This window comes from Bacidia gigantensis (genome assembly GCF_019456465.1).
Source record: "Bacidia gigantensis strain McMullin 20006 chromosome Unknown contig_34, whole genome shotgun sequence".
In the NCBI taxonomy this organism is placed as follows: Eukaryota; Fungi; Ascomycota; class Lecanoromycetes; order Lecanorales; family Ramalinaceae; genus Bacidia; species Bacidia gigantensis.
The window spans coordinates 387421-403069 of NW_025408610.1; the positions used below are offsets into that span (position 1 = coordinate 387421).

General features: G+C 48.9%; 4 protein-coding genes across 4 annotated transcripts; 1 reads left to right on the plus strand and 3 right to left on the minus strand.

Moving 5' to 3' along the window:
• Positions 1-1956: 1956 nt before the first annotated feature.
• On the minus strand, positions 1957-3906 carry KY384_000041 (uncharacterized protein; the record flags this gene model as incomplete). Its single annotated transcript, XM_044808579.1, has 1 exon — positions 1957-3906. One exon carries the CDS (start codon positions 3904-3906, stop codon positions 1957-1959), a length of 1950 nt encoding a protein of 649 aa, XP_044665731.1.
• Positions 3907-7753: 3847 nt separating this feature from the next.
• On the plus strand, positions 7754-8524 carry KY384_000042 (uncharacterized protein; the record flags this gene model as incomplete). The annotated part of the gene is made up of 2 exons (XM_044808580.1): positions 7754-7976; positions 8082-8524. 2 exons carry the CDS (start codon positions 7754-7756, stop codon positions 8522-8524), a joined length of 666 nt encoding a protein of 221 aa, XP_044665732.1.
• Positions 8525-9732: 1208 nt separating this feature from the next.
• Positions 9733-11274, minus strand: KY384_000043 (uncharacterized protein; the record flags this gene model as incomplete). Its single annotated transcript, XM_044808581.1, has 1 exon — positions 9733-11274. The coding sequence occupies one exon, from the start codon at positions 11272-11274 to the stop codon at positions 9733-9735; it is 1542 nt and encodes a 513-aa protein (XP_044665733.1).
• Positions 11275-11771: 497 nt separating this feature from the next.
• Positions 11772-13463, minus strand: KY384_000044 (uncharacterized protein; the record flags this gene model as incomplete). The annotated part of the gene is made up of 8 exons (XM_044808582.1): positions 11772-11942; positions 11995-12421; positions 12468-12481; positions 12540-12693; positions 12741-12919; positions 12967-13051; positions 13103-13171; positions 13225-13463. 8 exons carry the CDS (start codon positions 13461-13463, stop codon positions 11772-11774), a joined length of 1338 nt encoding a protein of 445 aa, XP_044665734.1.
• Positions 13464-15649: the final 2186 nt, after the last annotated feature.

The following is a 15649-nucleotide window of genomic DNA, read 5'->3' on the forward strand; positions in this document are numbered from 1 at the left end:
AGAATGTACAAGGGGCCGAATACCCAAGAACCTATCTATGAGAAATTGGGGAGGCAGAGTGTGATGAAATGCAAGATACAGGCGACAGGAGCTCGTGGGCATTAGCAGCAAAGGTGCGTTGAATGTTCATGTGCGGTGAAAGAGGCTCTTGCTGACTATGACAAGGGCTATCAGCAGCGGCAGCAGACATAGAAACATGCGTGATTCAAGACATTTTATGCTAAGAAGCACTTGCTTTCCGATATACCTTGACAAAAGGTAGTGGCTCCTCGATCATGCCCATATGTTCTTCTCTATGGAGAGTGATCAACCAACTGCAATTTCTTCACCGGACCAAAGCGAAGACGAACGAGGATAAATATCCGATAAGCTTGCCGCTCTTCACACTCACACTCTATCGTTCCCGTCATACATCCATTGTCAGTCCCCTGCTTCGACCCGTCATACGCAAAGAGGACAATTCAAGACATTCTCATGAGGCCTAGATATTGCGTGTCCCCTTGTGTATTAATCAGCAGCTCATTCCATGACCAACCACTTCCGACTAACAATCTCTCCGTCACTATATTCTCCTTGAACGCCTTTTCATCCAAAGAATCTATCTGCGGCATTACGCTCTAGACACACACACTACTAACACGCCCACCCTTCCCTCCCATCTCCCTCCCGTGCACACAAAGAGGCGTTCGCAGAGAGACATACCGCAGAACTCCTTCTATCTCCGCGAGTGAGTACACACACTTCCCACTACTGCGTACATACGTAAGAAAAAGGCTAGAGAATACCCCTACACATCTGCCAGCGCGACCTGACACGGCCTTCCCCTTCTCTCACCCCTTGAAGCTGTGTTCATTACCCTTCCCGCACTCCCCCTCCCCCTTATTGGTTGCAAGAGTCAGGCCTGCCCTTAGACAAGAGGCGGCAGATAAAGGCCCCGTTGCTGGTGCGGTCGGGAAGGCGAGGATTCACAGACCTGCTTGTGCCTCTATGCGGCAACTATATTCTTGTACGCAAGATTCTCTTGCTTGAGGATCTACGTTGGTAAAGCTAGCTCTAATGTAGCTTGCCGCACTTGGATGATGGCTGTGAGGTGGTTGCCGTCGAAATATGGAGAGGGGGGTGCAGGAAAGAAGATGGGCCATAAATCTCAGAGCTTTGTCGACTTTTGAGGGCAACGTTGAGGAAGAGGAAGAAGCTTGGGCTATTATTGCACGTCGTTTGAGTATAATTATTCTACATAAGCCTTGTCATTCGTCGTTGTTTTCATGATCATTCCTGATGCTGCGCTCACTCTCAATCACGGCCAACTTTCTGACTTTCCCACCTCGTTTTACGGCCTTCAGTCGGCCTTCCTCGGCAATGGACTGACGTCCCTATAATAATGCTTTTACGCCCGTTTAACTCCTCGTGGTATCGTAACATCCCTTGGGTATCTCGCTTTTATCCCGGGTATCTCATGCTGAACCTATCCTCCCAACCTCGCACGCTATGCATGTAAAGCAAATGAATGAATCAATCAATGAAAACACACCCCCTTCCCCTCCCTCCTACCAGCGTAGCGCGTACACCACGCGCTCAAGCCCCACCTTTCACTCTCCTTGACCTCAGGATCATCGTCCCCACCTGCACCTTCCCCTTCCCTCCTCCCTCCTCCTCCTCCTGCTTAATCCGTTTATTCGGGCTTTTATCCTGCAGTGCCTTTCTCTTCTTCTTCCCCCCTTCCTCCCCTCCACCTTCTCCTTCTTCACCCCAATATACCTCGAGTGCGAGAAATCAATCAACACATACTTCCCCTCCCGTTCATTCCAAAGCACATTCCTCGCCATGACATCACCATGGCAAATCCCCACGTCATAGAGCATGTCCACAAGCTCGCGCACTTCAGGCTCATACACCTCGCCCTGCTCGCGGACTGGTTCGCCGCCATACGACAAAAGGAGGAAGTGGCTGATCTGGTCAACGCCCATGCCGACCAGGAATTCGTAAAACGGTTTGAAAATTCCGAGACAGATCGGGATCGCCACGCCTTGCAGGCAGGTTAGGTAGTTGTAGACTTTGGCTTCGAACAAGAGGGGGGGGAGGAGGGGGGATGGTGCCTTTGCCGACGAGGACGTAGCCGTGCGAGAGGAGGGCGAGCTTGAAGAGGTAGCCGCAGGCGCCCATTATTCCTTGTGGGTAGATGCCGTCGTCAGGGTGCGCTTTGAGTTGGGCGTAGAGGAGGGAGATGAGGGTGGATGTGGTGAGTGGGTGGTGGTGGGGGGAGCTGGTCTGCTGCAAGTGGAGGGCGTGGTTGGGACAGGAAGTGTCCATGACTAGGCCTTGGGTTAGTCCTTGGAGACATGCTTGCGTGCAGTAGGGTGCGTGTTCCATTGATTGGGGCGGGGTTTGCTGATGACTGCCACGTGTCTGTTGCGCGGAAGTCTTTCGGGATGGATTTTGTCTACTGCCTTGAGGAGCTGGAGGGTATGGAGATTTATCTTTTGAGGGTGAGCCGTCGTCTCGGTCGTCATGAGGCCGTGCTGTCAATTTCTTCTCTCCACAGGTATTCTTACTGTGTTTCTTTCGCGGCGGGTAAGGCGAGTTCTTTTTAGCTTTTGTGGGAGTCTCAGGTATGTTTGCTAAGAGGTCATCGTCGTTGTACATCCACTTGGCTAATTTTGGTTTGAGCGCTTGGAACCAGTCTTGGCTATGCTGTCCTTTGAAGCGATCGAAAACCATTAAGCACCATCCGACAAGCTGGGTTACAGCAGTCTCGCGAAATTGAAGAGGATTTTGACTACTTGGCAGGACTGCTCCAGGAACCGTCAGGTGCCATTTCAAAGTCGTTGGATCGTTCTTTGCGACATATAACCAAACGAAACTTTCTCCCGTCGTAAGAAGGCCATGTTCAACCCTTGCCGTGACCATCTTGTCGTAGGTCTGTGTCAGGACCATTGCAACAACTTCTAGAGCGAGGGAATTTAATTCTGCTTCGCTCATTGGTGCTCGTTGACCTCCTTCTCCATGTTTCCGCTTTCGCGAGCTTCGAGTCGGGGCATGGACATTGTCAAGGATCTCGTCCTTGATGCTCCGTAGCTTGAGACCTCGTCTGAGAAGGTCCGCAAAAACCTTGTGAGGTGGCTTGTATTCTATGGGGAACAAAATTCGTTGACTTTTTTCCTTGCTCTCGTCCGCATAGTGAACACATAGCTTGTCCGCGGCCAGATCGCGAGTCATTAGAGCAGAGGTCGAATTTATCTTTGGATCCGTTGGAGAGGGGTTAGCACGACCCATGGGTGGTGCGAAAGGTGTGGTTTCCTGTAGATGCCGCTGATGGTTTACGAATGATATTTTTTTGTGTGGTTCCCAGCGGCGCTGAAGGGCTTCACCACTCAAGCTTGCTAGAATGTTGGTTGCATGCTTTTGGACGGCCACGATGATCCAATATTCTACGTCACGCTCACAGGCCACCAGCCCTTTACCCAATGCGCGAGCGTCATACTCTATTTCAGTTGTACTCGGGAAATGGGGGCGAGTATCGAGCCTGTCTGCTCTCAGGGCTTTCAAGGCGAGATCGATGTACTTCTCATGATCCCGAGCCAGGGTCTGATCTTGTTGAATGGTTTTTGGATAGAATTTCCCCATGACACGTGTGAGGCCTTGAGTGCCCTGTGATTTGCTCTCCGGAAATGTGAGCGATAGCTGGAGGAGATCATGGCAAGCGATCAGATATTCATCAACATTCAATGGTCTTAACTTTGCTTCTGCCGCACTGGCTTTCGCTTCTGCTGCATCAATCTTGGCTTCTGCTGTATTTCTTCTCGCTTCTGCTGCATTCCATCTGGCTTCTGCTGCACTCGACTTTGCTTCTGCGTCATCTAATCGTGCCTTGAGCTCTCGGATTTCCCGCGCCAGGGAATCGTCCATCAGTATCGGGACACTGAGCCCTCGCAAATGACGATCGCAAGCGGCAGGGGCGTAGCGTAAGGAATCGAGGAATTGCAAGGATGTAGTAGTGGGGGAGAAATGATGTTGTACAAACGCGAGTCGCGCCAAGCAAACGCAGTGGACCCTGGCCTAACCGAAGACGGCCAAGCGCTCAACGCGCTGTGCATGATGTCATGCTTACTAAACTCATAATACTTGGCAAATCGCCCAAACGATGGCCAATGGCTGATGGGGAACACCTGCCTCTAACCCTCACGCGCTCTGGGTTTGCTCGTATGAAGAGGGCAATCGAGCGACAGCCACAAGATCCGCCTTATCTTCTCCTCGATTCCCTCACAGTAGGTCTTTCGCTACCGGACAGCAGAGACCAGAAGGTGTTCCCTTCATCAAGCCTGCGACAAAAATTGGAGGCTCAGGGCGGACGAGTAAAAAATGAAGCACGAAGGAGGTTGCGCCAGCCTATGAGAAGAAATGGATGAAAGACTCTACACAATCAGGAGGATACTATGAGCCTGCTCAATGAAGCTGTCGAGAGGAAGCTATTGGCGCCCTCCTCCAGCCACGTATCGAAACTACAACTCCTCTTCCTCATCGTCACCGACAAAGTGCACAAGAGGCAAAACGTCGAAGAAGCAGGATATTACAATGGTCAGAGGCATGAAGGCGTCTTCAGCGAGAGTGTTGAAAGTTTGGAGGCCGAACGATGTGAATTCGCGACGCTGGAGCAGACGCGAGTCATCTTCGTGTGGAGATCAGGGGGCAAGGAATGAGGGTCATGACCCTCTTAGCCGGTAGAGCCGGTCTCAAGCTCTAGACTACGTACAAAGGAGAAAGGCGCATACTACACTCGTGTGGAAGGGGAGGCCGTTTGATAAACAAGAGATGGGCATGATGGCCTAGGTATGCGACATGAGGCTCCACCTGTGCTCAACACCGGTTGAGCGGTGGCTCAAACGTCTGACTACCTCCCTGAGCCTCGTGCGAAACCTAGCGTAGGATTACAGCCGCTTATCACATCTGTCAGCCGCGAATTTAAAGGTCAAAATTGCAGCTTCAGAGAAATATAAAAACAGGTTAGAGGCATTGATGGTTTCATGGCGATGAAGCAAATATACGTATCATGGAAGGCGAATCAAGCGTCAAGCTGCGACTGCCGTGGAAGGTGATGGCGATACTGAGTGAGAGCGAATACGGCGAATACGGCAAATAGTGCGTTTACAATCGAGAGCGAAGAGGAGGGGCAGAGGCTTATGGAACAAACGTAGGGCTGTGGGGTATAATCGTGAGACCTTGATCGACAACAAGTGGTGAGTGGTCTGATTCCAACGGACGAAAACCTGGATTGATCCAGGCATTGGAGTGAAAAAGTCTGTGCAGGGTTGGCTTCGGGAACAGGCCTATTTTCTGGAAGGGCTATTTCCTGGAAGACTTATTGACCATTACGAGAACCGGAACATGTATTCAATCACGATAGCTATAGATCAGTCCCGGCTCGAGGTGCTTAGCCTTAGCAATTCGTGAGCCCGTTCTAATCTCTACTCGCCGATAATTAGCTCCGACTTGGCCGAAAGCTGGGCAGCGAGTGTGGCGCTTAGGATGATCTTCAAAGCTGACATCGCTCCGTTTCTCTTCAGCACTTTTTTAACCCTCGAGTATTTAAGATTGGGCGTACAACCAGATCCAGTGAAATATTGGAGGACTTTGAGCCTCTAATATGGGTTAGTCGATCGTCTGCACTAAGGCAGGGTCTCATCGGATCAGTTCCCCAGCTTCCTTTTCCGTCACAGCGGATGTGCTTTAGGTAAAGCGCATTGCATTGCCCACCATACTATGTCAGCAAAGTCTCATGTCTTGTCTTTTCCCGTCCCTTTCATCCCATGTTCTACAAATAGTCGATGCTTCCGAGCTCCAATAGACTAGACTCCTGACCCTAGGGCTTCTCGAAGCTTATTCCGAAAAAGAAAGCGACGTTTGAGTTCTTGAGTATGGAACATCTCCCCACACCGATTTCAGAGACGCTGTCTGTATTCCCGCCAACACCATACCTCTGCGAGGAATCATACGATGGGGGCCCGTTCCTAGAGTATCCCATCAGAGAGGGTCTACCTGATTTGAAAAACTATGGCCTACGTTTCACTTTGGAATCCTTTCTCAGCCGTGAAAACCAACGGTTGCTCGCGGAAATGCAACCCGCTATATTGGAGACTTTTTTTCAGGAGTGGCTTTTCTTCGGACTTTTGCATGAGGTGTTGGGGAGTCTGTACGACCATAGGAGCTTTGTGACTAGTATCTCCGACGGCGACAGTAAGCGGTCAGTCATCACTACGGCGAGTCTTGTGTCAAAGCTTCATGAATGGGAAGGAGAAGTAGTGGCAGATCGGGATCGGTATCAGCATCTTGCCGAGTGCTTGACTCTATCATTTGCTTGTCTTTCCGTTAATCATCCCACTTTTGATAATAACTTGAAGTTCCAGTTGGCTTCCGTCTCGGAGATCGTAGGATATGCAGTTAGCAAAGCCTTCAATGTCGCGTGGATGGACGATCCTAGTCATGCTTCTTTTCCCATAGGTTGGTGTCGAATTATCAACCAAGACTTTCGGAGGTCCTTGCTGCTTGAACGAAGCAGTTGCTGCCCAAGTCAGCTACCGATGATCATTCACCATTTCACATCGCTTCAAGCTCTGGGCTTTTTAATTAGTTGCCTCCGCAGAGATGGGACTCAGTCACAATGCGACTCTTGTACTGACACTGAGTGCCGTGCAGGGAAGGTATCGTCCTCTAACCCATCCTCTGGCCTTGCCACTGATCCCTGCAATAACCATATTACTCGCCACATCGACGAGTCTTGTACGTGTCAATGTATCAGCGTTGACGAGAATCAATTGAAAAGTAGTTTGGAAATGGGACGTTTGCCATTAGTACGCATCCTCGAGGAAAAAGACCCGGATGAGGTCTCGATTGAGATAGTCGAATCAACGACCTCTTTGCCATATGTTGCCTTGTCCCATGTTTGGTCAGATGGTCTGGGAAATCCAAATGCGACTGCCTTACCCCGTTGTCAACTATCGCGACTCAAAGCGTTGGTCGCAGGACTGGACAAGTCTGAAATTGTCGATCACCGAGACAGTGTACCTGAGCTGCTCCTGTGGTGTGATTCTCTGTGCTGTCCTGCCATGGATTTCGGAGCTAAAAATATCGCGTTACAACGAATGTTCCGCACGTACGACAAGGCTACCGCGGTGCTTGTGTTGGATTAAAGCTTGATCTACCGAGTCGGCGGTATGAGACTAGATGAGGCGTGTCTTCGAATTGCAACTTCTAGGTGGATGACAAGGCTATGGACTTTACAAGAAGGTGCCCTGCCCGGTAGAAAGAACAAACTATGGTTCCAATTCAAGAGGACTGCTTTACCGGCGTGGAATTTGTACACATACCTTCACAACATCCAGACCTCGGACATTCAGAGGCAAGGCGTTGCAGATTGTGTCTTGGGAAGATTCCATCTTTTTACAAGTCTGTTTGATGTCCAACGTCCTACCCATACAGATGCTCAATTCGAAGATGTTATGCAAGGGCTACTGTACAGATCAGTTACTAACCCTGAGGATGAGGCCCTTATTATTGCCACGCTTCTAAGCCTTGACATAAGTGCAATTCTAAGGTCGAATCCCAATGAACGTATGCATGTGCTCTGGCAGATGATAGCCGTACCCCTTACAGGTATTAATAAGCAACTACTATTCAACACAAGTCCTAACACCAATTCAATAGGCGTGGGCTAAGATGGGCTCCTAAATCTCTCCTCTCCGTCGATAGAGACTTCTTTATGCGACGCTCTACTAACAACGCTGAAAGAGGCATTCTGTCCACAGCTCAAGATGTCCGCGGCCTTGTTGTTGAGCTAGCCGGCTTTCAAGTCAGCTTAATAGACCACGCCAAAGATGTACCTAACGACTTAGCGGGCTTTGACTCTTTACCTCAAGGGAACATCAACAGACGAGCTTTGTTGATGAGAGATAAGGAGGGACGCTGGTACTTGGTGGATCATCGTCAGTCCAACACTGAACAATACGAGTCAGAAACCTTGAGTAGTTGCATAGCTAGACTTTCTAGGCCTCGGATTCTCTATTAAGGGTCCAATTCGCCTGCTCCAGGCGATACACAGGCGCACCGTGGCATTTTAGTCACAGAGTTGGCCACACTACGGTCACAAGGTGACGAGCTCGTGTGTGTAGAGACAGCATCTCATGTGAAGTTCGGCCACCTGTCCACGGAATTGAATCTACTCTGTCAAGCGGCCTACGACCTTGCACAAGAATTGGCAGCATCGGATGCTGCCCGTCGCTTGCAAGACTTTACATCTTCTCAAAACGATATGGATCATCTGTCGTATCAAGACGCCTTTAAGGCTTTCAACCTCGAGCTGCAACGTCTTTCATCAAGTTCTACAGGCAGGGAATTACTTATAGCCAATGGCAACAATGTTGATGAGAGAGGTTTCGCGAGAGTTCGTGAGTATGCAGAGCGTATATGGAGGGGTCTATATCTTCAGATGGATCGTTTTGTACCCAACAGTCAGAAATGGTGTGTGGACTAAGGAGGTGCACCCCTCGAATCGCCACCTGTTTTCGTGATACCCTCCACAAGTCCTTCGTCTCCACCTGATATATCGTCCGCTGGCCGATAAGAAGACGACTAGCTCAAGGATTTCTCGCATCCCTCCTCTTATCTCAGCCTACGGTCGGTCAACCCATTGTTCGAGATAAGACGCAGGGCTTTGACATTGCGTCGCTATTTTAATGGTAGCGGTTTGACAGTATTTTGAACAAGCAGCTGAAGTCGTAGTATGTCAAAATGACATTTTCTAATTTCAAGCACAAATTTCAAATTATTGACGTTGAAAACAGCTGGTGTGAGAATGTAGGCCGCGTTCATCGTTGTATTCTACTAGTGTCGCGTATGTTTATCTAAATGCTTAGTTAGAGAAGGTGTAGAAGGGTCTGTCGAAGGGTATGATGTTCTTTTCAAGGGTGAGGCAGAAATAGAGGCAGATTGCTTGGTCACACGTGCTGTGAGTAATTTTTACGGTCTGGTCGTCACAGATCTTTAAACTTATTATAAACCTGCCGGATGGGACAAACACCCTCTGCAGCTCCCGCGGGACCCAGCTCCCTGGCGGCCAAAGACAGCGTATCGCCCTCGCGCGCACCCCGATTTGTAACCTCGCTTATTACTCTTAAACGAAGCAACCTCGACGCTAAGTACAGAGGCTAAGAAAGTCGGGTTAGCAGCGCTGGAGAAGGCAGAGGGGATAAGTAGGACAGGGATAATAATAAAGAAAGAGGAGGGCAAGGGGGAGAAGCGGAGGATGATCGCTATCGCGCATCGTTTGAGCACTATTAAAGATGCGGATTGTATTTCTGTGCTTGATAGGGGACAAATTGTAGAGAGCAAAACGCATACAAGGTTAATTGAGAGGAGGGGTAGGTATTAGGATATGTATCGGGCGCAGAGTTTGGATGTAGGAGGTAGAGTACTGGATACGCTTTAGTGAAGCCGGTAGGTGTGGAATACTGTCCAATTTTTCCACCCGCAGTCCTTTGCCTCTCCAACCTAAAGCTCTCGTCATCCGTTTCTCTTTCGGATTCTGAAGTTCATATGGATTTCTCGTTAGCTTGTTAGCTGACGATTGAAGAGCTGATGGGTTGAGTTTAGGCAGAGCATCTAGGCTTAGATCAGGGGATTTTATAGATCCGGTATTCACTCTTCTATCTCGCTTTATACCGAACAAGATACATACAGACTTTACGCCGGCGTCAGCGAAAGAAGCGCCCCGTTGCCGCTATCCGTAGTGATCTTGTACACTTCAACAAAGTCGAGAACGGGATCACGGTTGATGATAGATTTGAAATTCTGGATAATCCTGACGATAGCGAAGGCGACCTCTGTTAATGCCAAATTTTGCCCTGGACACACTCTTGGGCCTCCGCCAAAGGGGATGTAACTCCAGTGTGGTGGGCGGAGACCTTCCCATCTTTCGGGCCTGAAGATATTGGCATCGGCGCCAAAGACACTTTGGCGTCTATGCAACGCATAAAGACTGATGGTGACAGTGTCGCCCTTTCTTATGAAAATGGGTGATGTGCCGTAGCCTGTGGGACCACCTCCTGTCGGTAAAAACGTGTTGCGCAAGGCCATACGCGTTGTCGTTCCAATCGCTGGGTTCAGTCGGAAAGTCTCGTTGATGACATACTGGAGATACTTGAGGCTTTTGAGTCGTGTAAATGTCCAAGGAACCTTGTATTCGGTCGTTTGAAGTATCTCCGCACGAAGCTTTCGGTATACTAGTGGGTTACGGGCGAGGTGGAAAAAGATGTTTGTCAGCGCGACTCCAACTGCTTCATGTGCAGGTAGGAACACGTTGAGCAACTGATTGCGGACTTGCATTTTGTCTTTGCACCTCTCAACTAGTTCGTATGCTAGAACATGGCGTTCCGCAAGGTTTTCTTTTGATCTCTTCGCTTGAACGAAATGCTGCGCTCTTGCAATGGCTATGTCCACAAACTCGTGTGCTACTTCGCATGCGTTCTTGAACTGTCTGTTTGAAGTCAAAAAGTTCCACTGTGGCAGGTGCAGCCTTCGTCCCACTGTATATTGGCCATAAGTGTATGCCTGAAGGAAGGCCTTGGCTTCAATAGGTGCGCCTCCAGGGGCTAAGCTGCCAACCGCTTGCCCAAATAAGAAGTCTGTCGAAGCATCTAGTGCCAGCCTGGCAAATAAGGGTTGCAGATCAACAGTGGTCCCATCGCGTGGTAAGAGATCGATGAGGCGCTGGACGTGGATTGAGAAACCCGAGAGATGCATATTGGCTATATTGGTTCGAGTAAAAGTTGGCTTAATCAGAGCTCGCGATGATTCCCAAGATCTTCCATCCGTGCACATGATGCCCTCCCCAACAAAGGGTCGAAATGCGAAGAGGCGCATAGGCCCGACACCCCAATTGACGAAGTCCGTGGAGAAGATGGCTTGCAGATTCTTTGGTTCTATTGTATAGACTTTCGTCGAGAACCAAGAGCATGACTGAAAAGTATGACCATACTCGGCAAACATTTGGACAATGGTCATATTTCGATGATTTTCTCGCAGAGCCTTAAACAGCCGCAAGAACAAGTCCAGCCCAAAAATAGGATCACGCTGCCGAATTGAGGGTGGAGAATGATGTCTATTATTCTGCTTCGTCTTACCGTATCTCGAAACAAGCCAATATAGACACAACGGCGTTACCATCGCGGTTATGATCTGGATCCGCCACAGAGGCGACATTTCCAAAAACCACTCAAGTGCCATTACGTAAGATTCTCTTTGCCTTGGCTGCAGCAATTTTCTCTTTAGATCAAGAACTCTGGCTTTCGCTCCAAGATCGTCGACTTATCAATAAAATAGGCCGTAGATGTAATTGAAAGAAGCAAGCACGGACTGAGATCATCTTTTCGGCATCGAATATCTCAGATACGGACAGGACGTTCGGCAATCACTGACATTATTTCCTGCAGAACTGTCTTCACCGAGAGACTAGGTGATAATTACGGGCTACAGAATGTATGGATGCAATCAGCTACACTCGCCGAGTCTTTTTCTCCCTGCGTAAATACCACCTTCGTCCTACAAAAAGCTCCTCAATCCTCTTAGTCTCTCCTTCGCCAGGTCAATCTCGTTCTGAGACTTGCATGCCACAAATCTGAGATAGTCATCCGCCACGTGGGCATTGGAGTTGCTGAAAGAAGCTATTCCAACCAAGGTAAATGTAAGTCTTTGCTCCGTAGTGTGCTCATTAGGCTGAGATTCTACTCACCACTGACTGGAATCGTTGCCACACCAAATTCCTGAAGAAGAAACCAACAGAGTTTCCAGTCCCTTGATTTACTGATAACCTTCTCAGGAAACAAGTAATCCCCAGGAACTCTGATCTTTCCTGCATTCAGCAGAACATAATGAGCTCCTGATGGCTCAACATACTGTCGAGATAGTCAGCTTTCAAGTATGGAAGTCCATGGTAGCGGACCGTACCGGCAGTCCAAGTTCTTGAAAGATCTCACAAAGACTCTTGATCTTTCTTCTTGTCTCCTCTCGATATGATGACCAGAAACCATGTTCTTCGGCCAACTCCAGCGCTGATGCTGCGGCAAGCTGCGCTGGGCCTGCTGTGGTAAAGCTGAGGATGATATGGATCGCTTGTATATGTTTGATCAGCTCATGATCACCGATTGCATACCCCACCCTCCATCCCGTCACATTGAATGATTTGCCGATCGAGCCGACAGTGACGGTGTTTCGTGCGAACCGAGCGTCCAGAGTAGCGATACGGGCAAATGTCTTTGTGTAGTGGAGATGCTCGTAGACTTCATCGGAAACGATAATGAATCCATATTTGACGGAGAGATTGCCAATAGAGACAAGCTCTTGCACAGAGAAGATCTTTCCGAGGGGGTTGTGACTGAATAGTCAACTCATGCTTAACTTATTTGCGGTATCCAACGTACGGAGTGTTCAAGACCTGGAGATCTTAGTAAGACTCAATAGAGGAACTAGTTAATCAGAAATGCAACACTCACAAAGATTTTCGTTTTCGGGTTGACGACTCTCTCTAACTCATCTATATCAAGAAGCCAATCATCCGCCTTAGTGACATGCGTGGCCGCATTGGAAGGTGGATGAAGTGGGACGCTCCGTAAAACCCCGCCAACGAACTTAGTGTGTAGCTCGTATCTGAGCTCCGTAAGTCTCGGAAGCACCTTGGGAGTCTTAATATTTACAGATCGAAAGCAGGTTCCAGCACAATGACTTCGTCGCCAGGACCGACAAAGGCCGTGATTGCGCAGAGAATTGCTTCAGTGCCTCCCGAGTGCACAGATATCTCCTTTTGAGAGTCCAAAATTCTCCCGTACAAGGGCGAATACACGTTTGATAGGGTTTCGAGAAATTGTGGTAGTCCCTGAGACTTCCATTAGAAAGCAATAGTGTTCACTTCTTTATCCTCACATTCGTTGGTCCATAGTGATGGGACTCATGAATGGTCGATGCGTCTTTGTAGGCGTCAAGAAGGAATTGAGGTGGTCTGGCCTGCCTTGCGGACTATTAACGAAATGAATGGTGTAGATTCACTCCTATCACTCACCCTGTTCCTTGTCCCAAGTCTGCTACAGGTTGGACTTTACCGTGTCTAGCACTTGAGGCTACCCATTCCCTTGCAAAGCCACAATCAGCACCCAGGAGAATTCTGAGTTGGGTTGTCATCACCAAACACTGTCTGCCACCAGTTCGTGCTTCTCTGTCGCATGTACAATGCACAGCTGTTGATAGTCGATGTCCTTTTGAAACGGCCACCAACCTGGTCTCATGTCTGTCCACTTCTGGCCCAATGCCTGACGCTTCTTGACTCTTCGGAGGCAGTACACGATACCAAATGCCAGTACTATCACCGAGTATAGCCTGCGGTCGATGCCGCCGAATTGGCCAAAATGTAGAGACGCCCCCATAGAGAGGACAAACAATCTAGGTCGAAATGAAGAAGAAGGACGTCCGGATGAGAGACCAGAGCAATCGCTCCCTTGCCCTAGGTCTACAAGACCCTGATGGAGCCCTACTGCTTCGTCGAGGCACGAGCTACTTGTGGGGACTGTCGGATCTTCTACACACGACAGCGGAAGAGCACTACACAAATCATGGATTATCTACACTTCTCTAGAAGTTCAATTCCAAGCTATTTTCATTAAGCCTAGGTCTGATTCGTAATGCTAAGAAGTCTCGAGACGCTGCCACTGCCTATCTACTCACCGTTACATAGCTCATAACTTCCTAACAGCCCCCTTTAGCAGTATATAGATATCTCTAGTACGTATCTGGGTACGCAATAGCCTCCTCACTCGCCTCCCGCTTATATGCATCAGGATACGCAATGGCATTGTCATTCGCTTCCCGCTTGTAGGCGTCAGGATACGCAATGGCGCCTTCATTTGCATCCCTCTTGTATGCATCAGGGTAAGCTATAGCACCCTCGCTCGCGTCCCGTTTGTACGCGTCGGGATAGGCGATGGGTCCTTCAGCGGTATTCCGTTTGTATGCATCGGGATAGGCGATCGCCTGTTCTCCAGCAACGCGTTTGTAAACATTGGCAGAGGCAACACTGTCTCCTAGCGCTGCTTCATTGTTGGATGAAGAGGCTTTGGTAAACGTGAGTTTTATATGAAGTTGAAAAAGGGAGGATTCAGCTTACTCAGTGGTATAGCATGAACAGCTGCAAAAAGCAGAGTGGTAGCAAAGAAGCGCATGATTCGTAGGCAAAGGTATTGTGCGGACACAAGGGCTTTTCAACAGTCAATTTTACCCCTTGGATGATTCAGATTTCAAGCCGTTCTTCTACGAATGTGTTGATTTTCTCCAGCCGGAAATTCCACATCGAACGAGAGCAGGTGGGGTGCTGATGATGAACGACTAAAGTTAAGTAGACCGTGCAAGGATGGGGGTGAAGACTCGGTGTACAGCCATGATAGTGCATCACCCGTGACGAGACTAATGGATTGTGCTGTCAAAATCCACGGTTCGAAGGATTCTCACCGAGGTTTTGTGCATGCTAGCCTATTCTGCTGGTATCAGCTGGACATATGATTCCTGCCGCGGCAAAGCTCATGCATTTGCGACATTTCGAGGGGTAAGATATTGTTCCTCTAAGCGACACGAGGATTGCTCTGGCTTCGCAAGAGGACATTCAATCTGCAGGGTTCTCTATGCTGCCGGAGCATTGGTCCCCTTTCAGCTAGTAAACAGGGCGTTTTTCGAAGACCCTTGTATGCAGATTACCTTGCGCTTTGAAATATCCGGACCAAACGTTCGCGACCCACATTCGATGCATATGTCGGCACATATTTGCGAAATTTCCAAGTATGCTGCACAAACGGCGAAATTACATACCGAACTCCCCTGGAAGACTGTAACATAGCAAAATAACATACCAGATGTTCCCATGCATATGGACAGTGGAATTCTTACAAGGAACAAAAAGGCGAGGTCTCAGTACGTCTTTCAGTCTTTGAAGGGTTTGGAGCGCTGTGTGCGTTCTGTGCAAGAACGAAGGTGATAAAGGCGGCAGCCAATGGAGCGGCAATTCGAGCTAGAGTCATTGCTACCCGTCGAAAAGACGTCTCAAGAGCACTCTCTGCTGTCGATGCAAGTCAATGTTGCATCAGATAGGAATGCAAAGAGATCTTTCAAGACCGAAGCACTCGTTCATGGAGCACTGGTTGCACTATATGCCGTCATTTTCATTGTAGCAATTCAGTATCTTCGGCCGCAATGCCAGTTGCATTGTGAGCTTTATGATGTTTCCCAATTGCGTCAGCTAATCTTCAAATTAGCGTCTCCCCTCACAAATCTCGTTTTCGAGTATTCCGAAACAACATTCCATAATCTATCTCAAAGCCCGTTTGCTGGATCGCCATCGTCACAAATAGACGCTATGTGGGAGAAACTACTCGCTCCGATGCATATGCGAGTCTCCGAAAAGGAGCTACATGAAGACAATCAAGCTTCTGTGGCCCTTCCAGAACACGGTGGATACTTGGGCTGGATGGGTGTCTTCCACGAGTTACATTGTATTGTTTGTTCATCATTAGAAGATTTCGACTACATGAAAAGGAGCCGCTGACTCTTTGGCCCAGAACATGCT